Raw genomic sequence first — 17,333 nt, forward strand, 5'->3', positions numbered from 1 at the left:
TATTAATATAAGTATTACTTATTATATTTAAATATTTGATATTCATAATTTATAGAAACCCATCTAACAATATGTATATATGCAAATATAGATTTATCTTCACTAGATTGTATAAATCTGATACATGCTTCTAATTTAAATGTTTCTAGTGGATCTAAAGGGATAATAATTAGATCTTCATCTTCAAATAATTCCACATATCCTAAAATTCCAATATGTTTTTTAGGTTTTATAAAGTTTTTAGAACTAAGATTTTTCAATTCTTTATAATTATATATTGTATAAGAATTGCTAAATCCCTTTTGGTTATATAATTTGTTCCATAGAACTTTTGCAATAGGAATAGCTAACCCTAATGTAATTTCTGGTTGACATTTAACATATGAATGTATATAAGCTAAAAGTTTTATTGCATTCCAATTTGTTATTACAAAGGGAAATATTTTTGTTTGAGAATTATTTGGATGGTCAATTTCTATAGATCCTATAATAGTAACAATCATAGAAGTTGATGATAAATCTGAATTATGATTTTTACAAAGACAATTCTCAGGTCCATCTTGAAGTACTTGCAAACAGTTAAGACAAAACCAACGAATTTCAATATACTCGATATGTAAGATTGTTCCACTAAAACAAAAGATTCCATCTGGATCTAAAGTATAGTTTTCTGATTCCTTATCAGATAAAATTTCCCAAAAGTTATATAAATGATCTTTATATTCATTAATATATATATTACTTTGAAAACAGTATGATCGATTTATGACAGAAAGATAATATGAATGATTATTTGAAAATATAATTTTTGAAGCTATTGGAGATCCATCTGGTCCAAGTATATATGGATTGGGATAATTATAATATTTCAAAAAGCTTGATTCATATTCAAGTGCTGAATTTTCTTTATTTTCATAGAGTTTGTGGATAAATATTTCTGAATATGTATCAATATACATATAGGTAGAAGAAAATTTATATTGGTCAAAATAGAGAAAATTATGTGTGTTACTTTTCTTATCATACTTATTTGAGTTCATTAATTGTAACTTATTATTTCTAATTGAAGAAAGAAATATAATATTGCCATAATTTAGTGAATTTAAAGAACTTTTATAAGATAATATTTGAGATGTATATGAACTTAAATTTGGTGTTAAATGGTCAACACTGAAATCTTGATCTGAAGTTATGATATGATTCTCCATAGTAGGATAAATTGTTTCTAATATGACATTTTGTAAAATTCCACTCACTAAAGTATGTGGAGTACTTTGTTTAGTTATAGTTACATATATTCGATTGATAGATACTATTTGACCTGGAAAAATTGCATTTATTAAGGAGTTTTTAGCTATATCCTTCGATATCCAGATATCATTCCAACCTGAATTCCATATTGGATATAATTCTAAATATTTATCATCTTTGTACTTTAAAGATTCACTTCCTGTAGTAACACGCAATACTATCCAGTTACCATATATATTCAATGGATTATATCCTTTGAAGTGTATTATATCTAAAATTTTAACTTTTTCTAGTGATATTAATGGTATGATGTCACAGATATTATTTAAATTGTTGCAAATACTAATTATTTCAAACCTTGCGATATTTGTATGATTGTATATTATAGGTATACTTTTTTTAAATAAGTACCAGTCAACAATATTGTTTACCCAATTTTTAATATCAAAAGCTGTTATATGGGTCAATTTAGTAAATTTTTCGGGCCAAGACTCACTCAATAAATCTAGTTTTAATGTGAATTTGTTGTCTGTAGACCACAAAAGAGAATTTATTGAGTCATAACCATTTTTTACTTCTATATAATTTGACGAATTGCTGCTAAAATCACTATATGGAAATGTAAGTTGTGTAATGTAGTAACCTGTACCATTGCTACGATGTGTATTTGATATAGTAAAATGTGACAAAAGTTTATCTTCAAATTCTGGATCTAATAATATAGTATTATTTAAATGATAATCACTAGTTGTTAAAAGTATAAATGATTGTGATTCAATACAAAGGTACCAATGAATAGGAATCTCCAATAGTACAATACTCAATTCAATTAATTCAAAAGTATCTTGATCAGTAAAATAAGATAAATTTAGTATTGATCTAAATAATGGAACACAATAAAAAATATATTTTGTATTATTCTGTTCACGAATCGTCTTTTTAGATTTGATGAATAAAAGTGTTGCAGATATACTATGGCTAGAAATATCATTCTTTGGAGAAATAAATATCATATTAGATGGTTCTACTATCAGAAACATTTTCTTCTGCTGAAATATTATCATTAACTTTTCTATATATATAATTCTTGGTTTGTAAACTTCTTCAATAGTTTTGCCCCTCCAAATATTAGCTAAAAATTGTCCATGCAATAAAAATAATACTGGAAAAATTTCTTTATTAAAACCATTTTGTGGAGTACAAATATAATGTAAATTACTTAAGATATTATCCTCTTCAAAATCTAAAAATAATTCCCCAATCAAACTTCCTACAGATAATAAAATTACTGATAGATAATGATCTTCCATTTCATTACATACTATACTAAAAGTATCAGTAAACTGATTTGTATAAGAATTATATCTATCATGAGGTAATATTATCTTGTCATTATCTAATAAGTATTCAAAATATTCAATTGATATCACTTCATTATTTAAAGCATTCAAAACACTTAAATCAATATCAGATCTAGCCAAGCAGTCTATTACAATATACCACTCTTCAATAGTTGCTAATCTCCAAGTACTTAGCATTCGATCATTGCAATCTGTGTAAATTACATTGTTACTGTAATGATCCTTATCTTGTAATAGTAAAAGTTGGCCAGGATGGGTTATTTGGTCATTCTTACATATATTACTGTTCTTATATTTCCTAAAGTTGGTATTATTCCTATTGTGATAGTGACAGTACATAATATCTGAAAAATCTAGTTTATTTTTAATAGCATCTAAAATACTTACTGGTAATATATCAAACTCATCATGATTTGATAGGAATATATTAAAAATGTCTACATAAAGATTATAATGAAAATAGCAAAAATTACGGATATCCCATGGATGAAGTTTCTGTAATATATCTACTGAAGAATCAGAATATTCCAAATATTCATGACTAAGTAACTGCATATTCAATGTATTAGAAAGTGAATATGATTCATATTCAAATTCGATTAAATTAGAATGTTTGTATAATCCCCAATCGGAAAAATATTCTACAGCAATTCCAACAAGTAATCGTGAAGAAAAATTCTTGCAAGATTCTAAGATGAGACTTTTTCTATTTTTAATAAATAAACAACGGAAATTCCTAACCCATAATATAGAACCTTTAGTTATTGAAAAATTTATAGATGTTTCATATCTGCAAGCATTATGTAAATAAAGTCTAACAGAATTTCGTAATGATGATATCTCATAAACTCCAAATCCAATGTTTTTCTTAATCTGTAATAGTATTGGGAATATTTGCAAAGACCTAATATGATCTGGTATTAATTCTTGCCTATATACTAGTGTATCGCTATGCGCTATATAGCATTGGACTAATGATTCTTTATCTTCTTCAAAAACTACAATTTTTCCAAAATATAAATTACTTAAAGAAATTATATAATGCCAATCAAAAATATATCTATACACTAAGAGATTATTACCAGGAAAATATATTGAAATAATAGATTTCGTCTCTATATTATATAATTTGATAGAGTATGAGGCCATTGTATTACTCCATCTTGATGGTTTTATGTTAAAATCAAATATATTATATTTGTTATCTTGGTTTTTAGTTTGATAAACTAAACACTGATCAATAGTTTTAATACTGGTCTTTTGTTTATTAACACTCCTTATAATAGGAGATATGTGTATGATTATACCAATTAAAGAATAATTGTCTAATGAACTTTTAAAAGACAACTTTTTATCCGATAGCCATATTATAGTATTAGCATTTAAACACAAAATTCTATCTCTAATTACATTTATATCATTATGGGTACTTTTTAAAGGAAAATTTATACAAGAAAAATACATTGATGACAGTAATTTTCTTTTAGGGGATATAGTTTCTTTAGCTGATATTTCCATAATTTTCCAGTCACGAATAGCAATTAGGCATGACAAATTAAATACTCTTGTTACCTTACATTGGAGAAATAAGCTTGAAGTAAAGAAACCAGATATTTCACAGTTTATAATACTAGATTGAGAATTATTGTATTTAATAGCTAAGTCTTCATTACTTTGTATAAACCAAATTCTACCATCTTCACAAAATAAAATCCTACCAATGATCCAATCTTTAGAAATACGTTTCCCAGATTTAAACAAAAAATAATTTGGAGATATCAGTTTATTCTGAATTTCATTGCTATTCAAAAAATATATATTAATATTATCTGGAAATTGATAACTTTCTAAAATACTATGATCGCACTTGCATATTAATCCACTAAGGTTGTCTCCCATACAGTATAAAGCTTTACAGAAGGTGCATTAATATTCCTGTTAACATTTGCCACTTGAAAATACCTTTTGATGTATAATACCAGAAATTACAGCCGCTTATAGCAAATATTAGGTGAAATACTAGTATCAAAAATGTAGCGTCTATAATCAATATTTAAACATACACACTAAGACTTCACTTAAGTTTCATGAATAAATTTAGTTAAGTTAAATGATATTTTCTCCGATATAATAACCTGCACTGAACTTCCAAACATACATACAGTTGTTCTATAATATACTATAATATATTATAATTGACAAATTATATCTCTCAACTACCGTAAATAAAGAGGAGTAATTGAAATAAGAATCTTATTATATCTCTTCCTCATTTTTAAAAATTAACTAATTCTCAGTGCACTAGATTCAGAGATAAAAATTGGAAGGTCACTCAAAGTACAACCTTTAAAAGTATAATTTAAAAAAAACATAATCAGTATCTATTAATACAAATATAGTCTTCACGAGCTCATAAACTATCAAAAACTTGCAATATTTGAAATAGTTAACAGACTTATGGATATATATCCCTAGCGTCCCATACCTATATAATGAATCTATTTAATAGTTAATAAGTTTCAAAGCAACAATAGCAACAAAAACCATTGCTACTACATGCCAAAACTCAATACCTTGGGCACCTTGTGTACTATTATTTACTACATTTCTCTCAGCCTTTTCTAACTTTTCTCTGAGAATTGCAGCTTCTCCCTTCAGTTCATTACTTTGCTTTTCTAAAGCAAGACAATATTGTACAAGTTCATCATATTTATTCTTTAGTTCAATATCACCTGAATGAACACCTTGACTAGTTATTATAGATGACGATGCTGATTGTGACCCAGGATGTAATGAACCTTTAGATAAATCTATACTCCCAGGATTGGTATCCGCTGGAGTTTCTTGTTTAAATATTACAGACAATCTATGTTCAAATATCTGCTCCTTATTAACCTCTTGCCAAAAGTCTTTAGGAAGCTGTTCTACACTATTATCACATAATGTTGTCTGTATTAAAAATCTATGTGATTGAGATGCTTGTTCAACAGATTGCAATGGTTGTAAAATTATCTGAACTTCTCTCGTTTGACTTGGTGAAATTATACCACTACTAGGTCGAACTAAATATCCTCTCGGAGCTGTTGTCTTGATCTTAAATGCTACTGTTGAAGATGTTATATTTTCAAGCATTAGTGGGCATGTTACAGAGCTATAAAGTACTAATGGGAACTCTAGAACTTTTTCTGGATGCACTCGTACCAGTTTTGCTCCTTCTGCAACTGTTGTCATTAAGATGCCCCTTATATTCTTTTATTTTATACAAAAAAAAAAAAATAAATAATATTTTCTGTTATTACTACTCACACCCAATATATTTTGGAGGGGGGAACCCACTATTATTTAAAAAAATTACGTAAGATACCCAGACGTACACGCTGTCGATTGCTGTTCTTTCTACATAGAATGATTGTGCGCCAGTAGACGTAATTATTTTTAGTCTTAGTAACCTATAATTTGAATAAGTACAAGTAATTTTATTTCAATGCAATAGTTTATCTTATATTTAATTATATAGTTTAAATATCTAATGAGAATGTACTTTATGAGACTCTTTAGTTTTGTGTTGAAGTCTCTAGTACAAGATACCATATCTTTAAGATATGAAGAAGTGACTTTAAATATATAATTATTTTATATATAATCAAATATTGAGTATCTTTTCATTATAAAATAAGTATTCTACTTTATAAATATGTCTCCTCACCTTCCAAGATATGATTTGTAATATTGACTTAAGTATGACTTGCCACCATTATAAGTCTGGGTTAGGGATTTACTTATAGTTAGTCACAGGATGTATTGACAATGGCAAGGTAGTTAATTAATTAAGATCTTGCTGTTAACATTATGTGTATCTCTACTTTATTGTGTTATATTATAGAACTTTGAATTTTCTTTTTAAGAAGATGTCAATTTTGTACAAAGTAGCTATCTGAATCTTTATTGTAAGTATTTAAATAAGAAATATGAAGTATATATTGTCAATTTAATTCAAGTCAAATAGTTGGAAATAATATACTTTTAGAAATCAAAATATTTATTATTTTTAACTATTTGACTTCTTTGAACTTACCTTGAATAATCATAAATAAAATTGATATCTAACACAGAACTTTTGTTCAATAACATATCACTTTATTACTAAAGATGTTAGACAATAGGATATAATATTAAGGAAGAAATACAAGATACAGGAATTATATTGATTAGAAACTGTAGTGGATTATTTGTAAGTTACTATAATTTAACAAATAAGGGTAATATGATTGAATATCTGTTGTAATAAATATAAACTAATCAATAGCCTCTTATTTAATAGTTTTGTAGAGTTTATATAATGTTACTTAATTACTATTCCACCTCAAAATGAATGCTAATAAATTTTGAAGGGAATTGATCCTATGATAGCTCTATTATATTAATGAAATAGTTCATATAAGGGAATTATGTGAATAAATGTCACATAAACAACATATATAGATAATTACCAGTTATATTATTACTAAATCATTCATTTAAATTCAGATTAATAATTCCATTATAATACTTATTAGATGCATTGATAAATTGCGCTTAGATCAATATACAATTTATATATCGCAAGAAGAAAGTTTTATTTTTAACTTTAATTCAATGGATCATAACAATAATATAAATACTGAATATAATTCTGAATTAAAGTTTTTTGACTCCAGAGCATGTGATATCATAGTTGCAAGTAACAGACAAAAAGGAAATCCTCTGATTCAATATATTAAGAATACAATTTATGAATTTAGTTCGTTAGTTCCAGACTTCTTGGTAGGTAAATATGATGCTGTAATTTTCATAAGTATCAAGTACCATAAACTTCACAATACATATCTAAAAAGACGAATTATGTCACTAGAAAAAAACTATAAAGTTCGTGTTGTTTTGTGTATGGTTGATGTTTCCTCATCTGCTGGTTTGGATACTACCATTCTTGACATAACGAATATATGCTTTAACACTAATATGACACTATTATTGGTATGGACACCTCAAGAAGCAGCTGCCGTTCTAGAAGCAATGAAGTCATTTGAAAACACACCTCCAGATAGTATAAGAGGAATTCTTTCCTCAGATATCAACGAAAGATCCATTGAAGCATTATCTTCTCTTCCTAGAATAAACAGGAGTGATGCGTGTAAACTACTAAAAAGCTTTAGCTCAATTTCAAATATAATAAATGCACGTGAATGTGAACTTGTTAATTTATCTGGGATCGGTTTAATTAAAGCAAAAGTTCTTAGTGATGTATTTTCATCGCCTTTTGTTCCAGAATAACATGAAATATTTTAATTGGAAGTGGTCAAATATGACATAAAATTAATAGAGAACTCCTATAAAGTCGAACTTTACAAAGAAGTAACCTTAACCTGACATAATACTTGAACCTAGAAGTGATTTAATAGAGGAATCTGAAGTTCCACTACTACTTACTTGGCTATACCTGATTATACTTTATGTTTTCATCTATATAAGTCAAGTATTGGAAAATACAGGTTGGATTTTCTCTTCTTCCTCAATATTCTTTATCACTTCTATATTTTCAGTTCCACATGATTTGTTTTGTTGTATATCAAGTTTATTTTCTTCAGGTGGATCTGGTTTAGACTCAGATAGATAAGTTGTGGTTCTTTGTATTATTGTATCTGTTTGCTGAGATTTGTCCCCATATATATCTGTTTGTAATAAAGCTGTTTCCCCACTTTGTGAGTAGTTTTGCATATTCATAAGCTGTGATAGCCAATTTATGGCATCATTCATAGGGAAATTTACATTTGTATTTGGTGAACTCATTACAGAGGTACTTTGATGTTGTATAGGAGGAGATATACCATAGTATCTATAGAATAAATCCATGTTAGCTTGATTGATTGAATTCTGATTATTAATTGTTTGCTGTTGTTGAGAAAGATGTGTTTTCTGAGTATTGTTAGTACTTTGAGTTTGAATAGGATAATTAGTCAGGAATGGACTCGGGAACATTGGTGGAACTCCAGGTGGTTCACTAGATGTATGTACACTATTCTGTACTAATGAATTTTGTTGATACAATATATTTTGCAATAATGCCCATTGTTGTATTGCAGCTGCCTGATTTGCTACTGAATAATTTCCATATAAATTCATAAGCATAGGGTTATATAACCAATCATAGATGCCAGGAGTTATACTAGTTGGTGAATTTACAATTTGTCCTGTAATAGTTGCTGCACCATATGACCCAGCCGATGATAATGTATCTGAATCAACTAAAATACTAGGAGTTGAATCAGTGGGGTTATTTTTATATTTTCCATTAAAAGTATCATTAGGATATGGGGATACATTATTTACAAGTGTTCTGCGACGAGTAGATTCACTTGAAAGAGCTGCAGCTGCTTTCCTTTCAGCAGCCCTAGCTCTTTTAGAGCTAGATCCTACAGTACCATTTGGTAAATGACGTCCTTCCGAAGTAACTTGAGATCTAAAACGTTTTGCAACTTCCAAAATCTCACTTATTACCTCTTCAGAAGCACTAGCTGGCACTTTAAAATATTCAAATTCTCTATCTTTTCCAGTATAATATACAACTCTCCATCCTTGAGGTTTTTGGCTCCAGTAAACGCCTGGAACACCACTCTTGCGCACAGCTCCCCTAACATGTGTTTGCTGATTCTGGCTACTATTATTTTGACTAGCCTGATTTTTAATATTCAAAGAATTATTCGTTGAGTTTGATGCAGTAGCAGCTGCTGCAATAGCTGCTAGTGCATTCAGTCCAGGATTACTCTCTAGCCTTTGTTTTGGTTTTTCAGAATTCGATGCAGCATCACGCTGTGAAAGAAACTGAAGGACTAATTCATCTTCAACAGATCTGCAAGATCCATTCCCATCCCCAGTTACACTTATTAAATCATTAAATTGTCTATTGTATTGACTTCCTTTAATAATGCCTCCAGAAGTTAGTGAGGCTAAGAAATTCATTGCATGAGAATATGCTTTCCCTTTCCCCCAACGCTTACAGCTAAATTTCCTTACACCCCATCTACCATTCTTTGATTGCCATTCAAGAATCCAATCACGACTCTTTGCATCAATCCACAACTTATAAGGTAATGATGTATCATGTATGTGACGTTGCTGAGACAAATTGTCATCTTTGATTAAGTTTTCTGTAGAAAGTTCTAACTCGGTTAAAGTATCGGAATTAGTTGATTCTATACTTTCTGTATTTTCTCTAGAGTCTTCACTTTGTTTACAATCAACGTCTTGTACTTGGAGTGTGTTCTCTTGTATATATTCTTCACTTTTAACACTATCCTTCACTTCATCTATAGAATTGTCTTTACAATTAGTATCTAGATTTGATGAAATGTCAAGTCGATATAAATTGATGTCTTCTACAGCCCCAGTATACTTATCAACTATTGTACAATTGTCTCCCATATTTATAGCTCTATACAAAAAAGGTGCAAAACACAATAATATCTTAAACAGCACAATTCTTCCTTAACTGCTTCAGTAATATTTGTTCAAAAATCCACAAATATATAGGTAACACAGAAATAAATATAACTTGTAGTTATATTAAAATAAATGATTTAAAGTTGCACAATATTTGTACACAACACAGCTAACTTTCCTGTGCAATGGTCCATCGGGACTTGTCTGCGTGTCTGGCAATCCGCACAATGAAATATACACTCACATTCTGCCACTTACATTAGTCGACTACTTGCTACAACTATTGACTAGTCGGATCTTTACATCTATCCCTCTCTCTATCCCTCCATTATCTCTAAAGCACTATTCAGAGTATAAATAACAACAGTCTACCAAGTATCAGATACCCAGTATCTGGTACGTGCAATATGTGTCTAAAGGCGCCAAATAAGTTTCTGTTACAATTAAGATCTGCAAAGGACACCAGTGAAAGGTCAACGGAATATTAACAGTTAAGATACTTCTTATTTTAAAAATACCCCCGTAATATTGTCCCTAATTTTATTCCCATAATATGTAGAGCTTTGTATTTATTAGGAAGTGATATAATGCCAAACTAATGTAGAAGACAGTAGTACATTTAGTGTAATGATCACTTTCATTTTAATAACTTCAGTATTCTTTCCATTAATCTATATTATATTGTATTGATGTTACGTTGCATTGTGCTATTGTCTTATGTATATGTAGATCTGAGGAATTTAATGTATAACTTATATCTTTTCTTTACTAACCCTTACAGGAAGGGTAAGGACCGCACGGGTATATAATAAAGTAATATTTCCACCTTTTTTCTTTTAAAGAAAATAATTATATAATAGTAATATTGTACTACTTATGAGTTACTTAGTATTTAAATATATTTGAGATATTGAATATTTTTTTTAGTTTATAATATATTTGGATATTATACAACATATACCTCTATTGGTGCATGGGCTTACGTACTAGATCATCTCTCAAAATATCTGGGAGCTCTAGTAAATTTCGTCCAAATTCTGGGACACGAGAATTTGTTAATCTATCCGAGTATGACTCTTCATTAGAAAAGCTAGAGCTTAAAGATAAAGGTGAAGATACTGAACATATATGTGAAAGTAGAAATGAACTAACAAACTCAAGTGATACGAATATTGAGGATAATAAAACTAATCTTGATATAAATAATAATAGTTTTCCCATAGTAAATCAGTGGGTATTGGCATATTTTGATGAATCAGCAAAATATAAGTTAGCACGCATTATTGGATGGAAACTAATTGGGGAAAGTGCAACTCATCTTCTTCATCTTGTAGAAAATAAAGATAAATCTAGTGGATATCCAAAAGTAAACAGTAAAAATCTATCAACTAATTTAGTAAAGCTTAATTCATCTATAGAGAAAAACAGAAGTTCATTAAATCTTGTAGATTATGAATTTTATGTTCATTTTCGTGGATTAAATCGTCGTCTTGATCGTTGGGTAACTGGTAGAAATATTAAGGTTGATTTTGAACTAGAAGAGCTTGATGATTTTAATTTACGTGAAAAATTAATGAGAATTAATTCAACATTATCTCCAACTCATCAGAATTTAAAATGTGTTACCAAATCTCGTAAAAGGACTATTGATCAATTGCAAATATCTGATGGAGAAGATCCAGAGGAGCATGAGGGAATGGATCACGCAGCATTACAGGTACATGAAGAGACAACACGATTAAAAACTATTAGTAAAATTCGGATTGGGAAATACATTTTAGATACATGGTACTTTTCACCATTTCCTGATGAATACCAGAATTTAGAAATACTTCATTTTTGTGAATTTTGTCTAGAGTTCTTTAGACATGAGGGTGAATTAATTCGCCATATTAAGGGTTGTATCCTTAGACATCCACCAGGTAATGAAATTTATAGAAAAGAAAATATCTCTATATTTGAAATTGATGGAGCACTAGCTAAACGTTATGCTGAAAATCTTTGTTATCTTGCAAAGCTCTTCTTAGATCATAAAACACTTCAATATGATGTGGAACCCTTTCTTTTCTACATTGTTACTGAGGTTGATGAAGAAGGTTGTCACCTTGTAGGGTACTTTTCCAAAGAAAAGATATCACTAATGCATTATAATTTAGCATGTATACTCACTCTACCATGTTATCAAAGAAAAGGTTATGGAAAATTACTGGTAGATTTATCATACAGATTATCAATAAGTGAAGGAAAGTGGGGTCATCCCGAAAGACCTCTATCTGATTTAGGCAGAGCTATATATAAAAGTTGGTGGAATACTAAAATACCAGAAGTCTTACTAGAAGGCATGAAATCTAAAGAATTATTAAATAAACAGGCAAGTGGTAGTGTAAAACATTGGATCACTATAGAAAATATAATTAGGAGAACTGGAATTAGACGCGAAGATGTATTGAAAACTCTCGAGGACAACGGAATACTTAGAACTTTCTACAAACAACAACTTTTATATTGTGAATTTAAATTCTTAGAGAATATTATTAAGCACACAGGAAGGCCAGGGTATCCACTGTATGATGACTACTTTAGCTGGGTACCATACAATAGATCATCTCCTTCTTCCGTAGAGGCATTGCCTATAGATAGTTAAAATAAATATTTAGAATTTCATGAAAGTTAAACAATCAGATGGAAAACTAAGAAAATATCTAGATTTGAACACCTAGATTAAATCAATATATACTATTGATATTGACTATATACTTATATAGTTGCCTTACTAGATGATATATTTTGCATTACATTATAGTTGTATATATAGTCAATGTCACTTATTGTCTGTGTTAAATCATATGGTTGATCATAGTTCCAACTGGTATTAGAATCATTATTGTATACCGTTTCTACCGGTGGTTTCTGATTTTCTAAGGATACCGAATCAAATTGTGACTGACTGTATGGCAGTTGATCTAGATGGTATGTATTGCCATCTGGTAAATTTATATCTACTAAATTTTTATTGTTGCCCGTTGTAGATAGATCATCATTAGTATGTGAGAATAGTCCATTTATGCTATGGCTATAACTTGTGTTAGCTTTGCTATTATAATCTAGTATGTTACTTGCTTCTTCCATGACATTGTTGTTACATTCATCATTGGATTCAAAATTAAATTTGTAAGTTGGTGACCTATTCCCCTCAAAATTTGCAGAACTATTATCTTCAATGTTTATGTTTGAGTATCTCTTATCAGATATCTCGAGGTTGTCAATTCGTGTCATAGAGCCTAGTATAATTTGTTGACGATCTGATAAGTGATTTAATGTTACCTTTAAAGCACTATAATTAAATTCAATCTGATGAATAATATCGCTCGACAGTCTATTTAAATTTTCTACCATTTTGTTGCCGAGTAATTCCACTGAATCCTCAGCTAATCCAATAATGTTTGACAATAAATTGTTTATATCATCAACACTTTCCTTAAATAGTGAACTTTTTTGTTCAATCTTTTTAAATATCTTCATATAAGTAGATGTCATCTGATCTGCACTAAATTTGTCGAATGAGCTCTTAGATATTAGTTTATTCTGAAGATTCCTAATTACTTCATCTTTTTTATATAGCTCATTCTGCAGTAATTCCACTTCTCTATTCGAATTATTATCTATGTCATTATCTATTGATAATTTAGTGTTCAACACTTTTTGGTTTACAACTTCAGATTTAATAGATTCTTCACAATCAGTATTCAAATTGGCACTTTTCAATCGAATATTTTCTTCAAGTAAACGCTTGTTGAAATCACCTAATTCTGACAAAGCAGATTTCAGACGATTGAGTTTTTCAAATTCACGTTTTTTATTTTCAACTGTACGATCCATTAAATTCATCAACATTTCTACCTTGGGATGTGGTCCTAAACTATTGTTAGGAGCTGTAGGAGGACGAGTGACACTTACACAAGCTGAAGGAGGTCTTAGTTTATCAGTATCTAAATTACTTTTATTAATAAAAGGGGAAACATTATTAGGAAGTAATTGAGACGAGGTTAATTTCAAAGATAACCCTTGAAAAGAACTCGGTAAGTCCTGGGATATATCATGTTTTAAAGACATCTCATTTATATCTACAAGTTCACTCTTAGTATATATCTGAGATTTACAATCTTGTATATTTTCCAATATTATTTTGCGATTTAAATGAATAGAATTGTCTACTGATGAGAATATAGGTGCAGTTGGAGGACGAGTAGATGATTTTCCTCTTTCTGGTATGATTTCATGATCCCCTTTGCTAAAATTAGGAAGTTCCAAATTTCCAGTATCTCTAATATCAGTTTCAGTATGATCTATAGGAGTTGGGACTATATTTGTAGAAATAGTCGGTAGTTTTGGAGGCAATCTAGATGCAGTATGGTTATTTTTTAAACTTATAGACTTGCTTAATTCTATATTACCACTATTCAAACCAAATTCCTTGAGATTATTTGTAGCTATGTAATTACCATGTATATGGCATGTTGAACGATTTTCTTCTAAGTTCACAACGCCTTCCGAAAATAAATAATTAGATTTATCATTCAATGGTATATTCGAGTTTTTTCCCTCACAAAATCTATTGTGAGTAGTGACAAAGAACCCATTACTCTGCTCCTTATTTATCCTGCTTAAATTAGCTGTATTTGTTTCATAATTCCTAATTTGTTGAATTTCATTGCTAGAACTACCATTTAATGGAAGTTCATATTTATTATATCCACTTACTGAAGACCAATCAAAATTTACATTTGCTTCATCTTCACTTCTATTTCCATGTAGATATTTCTCAGATTTCAAAGTAGAAAAAACAGTATTTATCTCTGTATTCTGGAATGGTTTACTATTACTTTTATCCATATTTAATTTTGTAGGTGGTAAAGATACTGTCGAGAAATCAGAACTAATACTCCGATTATTACCTCCCATTTCAATCTCCATATGGGAATAAGTATAATTAGGCTGTTCAGAGTTGTTAAAAAGTTGGTTAGATTGTAGTTTTCCTAATATATAAGTTTTTTGATCATACTGTTCTGGAAGCTTATTGGGAGGATTTTCTACCATACCTTCCGACTTATATGCAAATTCTTCATCCAATTTAGCAGCTCCATTTATATTACCATGAACTACATTACTTGCTTTAATAGTGACATCGGAGACTCTATTAACATCACAAGCTATACTTTCTTTGATAGGACGAGCTATCCTAGTACTTGACTGCAAAAGAGGTGGTGGAGGTATTGAAACATGCATATTTAAAGATGCTACTGTGCAATAATTAGTTCATAGAAATTTAACTGTTTCTTATTTAAAAGAGAAATTGCCTATCTACAAATTTAAAATACCAAAAATAGCCCGCTGAAAAAAATATATATGGCGCTCTTGACTACTTCCAATGTAAATACAGTAATTATTGGATTTAATGTTCCACTTTTTCTAAACAATATATTAAGGATGTTGGCAGCATAAAAATATAAATCAAATCGAGTTGTATATAGTATTTGTAATGCAAGAAGGTGCTGGATTTTTCATATAGCTGCGTTATATGCAAAGTTCACATTACATTGAAACTATAATACTTAATTTAAAATTTGGTAACTAAGGATAAAATAAATAAAATGAGGAGAAAAAGGGGAAAAAAAATGGAGAAAAAAAGGAAAAGCGGCGCTCGATGTGGGGAAGACAATCAAAACATGTAACTCTACTTCTTACCTTATGACTTTATAATCTCTTATTTTAGCTCAATTGTGAAAATCTGAAGGATATTATCTCTTAACTAATTACTTTTTTTTTTATAATTACTTACTCAGGCATCCCTTCAATAATATATCTAGTTGGCATTTTATTAAATTTGAGGTCTCATTGGAAGTATCAATATTACTACAAAGGAAAATATTGACAATCTATTCTACTTTTTAAATAGACTAGTTTATAACTAATTATTGATTAACTTGACTCTCGAAAGTTGACTAATTTATTTAGTAGATAGTCATTACCAGAGCTGCTTCGTAGTTGACGTAGCACTCATTGGATATACAGAAATGGAAACTACTAGTCATTCATATTCTGGTGATATAAAAGGTGGACTATTTCATGGTCGTGGAACCTTAGTTTATTCAAAAAATGAAAAATATGAAGGTGACTTTGTGTTGGGGAAACGAGAAGGATATGGACGTTTTACCTATTCAGATGGTGCAGTTTATGAAGGTGAATGGATTGACGATAGAATCCATGGGCAGGGGAAAGCTCACTTCTCTAGTGGAAATATATATGAAGGACAGTGGGAAAATGGGAAGATTAGTGGATATGGTAAATTAATATATAATAATGGTGATATTTATGAAGGGGAATGGCTAGATGGTCGCATGCATGGACGAGGTGTTTACAAATATTCTGATGGTGATATATATTCAGGAGAATGGCGTGATGATAAAAGACATGGAAAGGGAACTGTAACATATGTTAGTAGTAGTGGAGATAAAGTTATTGAGAAGTATGAAGGCGATTGGGTTAATGGTAAGATGCATGGACATGGGAAATATGTATTTGTTGATTCAGCAATATACGAAGGTGACTGGTATGAGGGATCTATGCACGGCAAAGGAACTTATATTTTCCCAAATGGTAATGTCTATGAAGGAGAATGGGTCAGTGATCTAAAATATGGATATGGTGTATTGACATATCAAAATGGAGAAAAGTATGAAGGATATTGGAAGGATGGTAAAGTAAATGGCAAAGGAACTCTTACGTATAGTCGTGGTGACAAGTATGTTGGAGATTGGCTAGATGCTAAGAAACATGGAGAAGGTGAGCTATTTTATTCAAATAATGATAGATTTAAGGGTAGTTGGGTGGCAGACCACGCCTGCGGCTTTGGCATATATACTTATGCAAATGGAAATAGATACGAAGGGTACTGGGAAAATGATCGCCGACATGGCAAAGGTATCTTTTTCTGTGCAGAGGATAACAATGTATATGAAGGAGAGTGGTTTAATGGTCGTAAGGAGGGTAATGGGATTCTAAAGTTTGCAATGGGTCATGTAATTGAGGGAATTTGGAAGGATGGAGTCCTGTCCCAAATAAGCAATTTCCAATTTGCACCGGATTCGCCCTGGGCAAACCCGAACTTTTAGAAGGAGCAATTTAGTAGTGTAGAAATTTATTATGGTGTAGTTTAAGAGAATTTCGAGTAGCCTAATACATCTA

General features: G+C 29.9%; 7 protein-coding genes across 7 annotated transcripts; 3 read left to right on the forward strand and 4 right to left on the reverse strand.

Moving 5' to 3' along the window:
* Positions 1-14: 14 nt before the first annotated feature.
* Positions 15-4,511, reverse strand: cand_005670 (uncharacterized protein; the record flags this gene model as incomplete). Its single annotated transcript, XM_067210808.1, has 1 exon — positions 15-4,511. The coding sequence occupies one exon, from the start codon at positions 4,509-4,511 to the stop codon at positions 15-17; it is 4,497 nt and encodes a 1,498-aa protein (XP_067068015.1).
* A 603-nt stretch (positions 4,512-5,114) lies between these two features.
* Positions 5,115-5,843, reverse strand: cand_005680 (MSP domain-containing protein; the record flags this gene model as incomplete). The annotated part of the gene is made up of 1 exon (XM_067210809.1): positions 5,115-5,843. The coding sequence occupies one exon, from the start codon at positions 5,841-5,843 to the stop codon at positions 5,115-5,117; it is 729 nt and encodes a 242-aa protein (XP_067068016.1).
* A 1,404-nt stretch (positions 5,844-7,247) lies between these two features.
* On the forward strand, positions 7,248-7,922 carry cand_005690 (DNA repair protein RAD10; the record flags this gene model as incomplete). Its single annotated transcript, XM_067210810.1, has 1 exon — positions 7,248-7,922. The coding sequence occupies one exon, from the start codon at positions 7,248-7,250 to the stop codon at positions 7,920-7,922; it is 675 nt and encodes a 224-aa protein (XP_067068017.1).
* A 198-nt stretch (positions 7,923-8,120) lies between these two features.
* cand_005700 (uncharacterized protein) lies at positions 8,121-10,070 on the reverse strand (the record flags this gene model as incomplete). The annotated part of the gene is made up of 1 exon (XM_067210811.1): positions 8,121-10,070. The coding sequence occupies one exon, from the start codon at positions 10,068-10,070 to the stop codon at positions 8,121-8,123; it is 1,950 nt and encodes a 649-aa protein (XP_067068018.1).
* Positions 10,071-11,061: 991 nt separating this feature from the next.
* cand_005710 (MOZ SAS family protein) lies at positions 11,062-12,732 on the forward strand (the record flags this gene model as incomplete). Its single annotated transcript, XM_067210812.1, has 1 exon — positions 11,062-12,732. One exon carries the CDS (start codon positions 11,062-11,064, stop codon positions 12,730-12,732), a length of 1,671 nt encoding a protein of 556 aa, XP_067068019.1.
* Positions 12,733-12,845: 113 nt separating this feature from the next.
* cand_005720 (uncharacterized protein) lies at positions 12,846-15,374 on the reverse strand (the record flags this gene model as incomplete). The annotated part of the gene is made up of 1 exon (XM_067210813.1): positions 12,846-15,374. The coding sequence occupies one exon, from the start codon at positions 15,372-15,374 to the stop codon at positions 12,846-12,848; it is 2,529 nt and encodes an 842-aa protein (XP_067068020.1).
* Positions 15,375-16,162: 788 nt separating this feature from the next.
* Positions 16,163-17,260, forward strand: cand_005730 (MORN repeat domain-containing protein; the record flags this gene model as incomplete). The annotated part of the gene is made up of 1 exon (XM_067210814.1): positions 16,163-17,260. One exon carries the CDS (start codon positions 16,163-16,165, stop codon positions 17,258-17,260), a length of 1,098 nt encoding a protein of 365 aa, XP_067068021.1.
* Between the last annotated feature and the right edge of the window lie 73 nt (positions 17,261-17,333).

Source organism: Cryptosporidium andersoni (assembly GCF_001865355.1).
Source record: "Cryptosporidium andersoni isolate 30847 chromosome Unknown contig_28, whole genome shotgun sequence".
NCBI classification, from domain to species: domain Eukaryota; phylum Apicomplexa; class Conoidasida; order Eucoccidiorida; family Cryptosporidiidae; genus Cryptosporidium; species Cryptosporidium andersoni.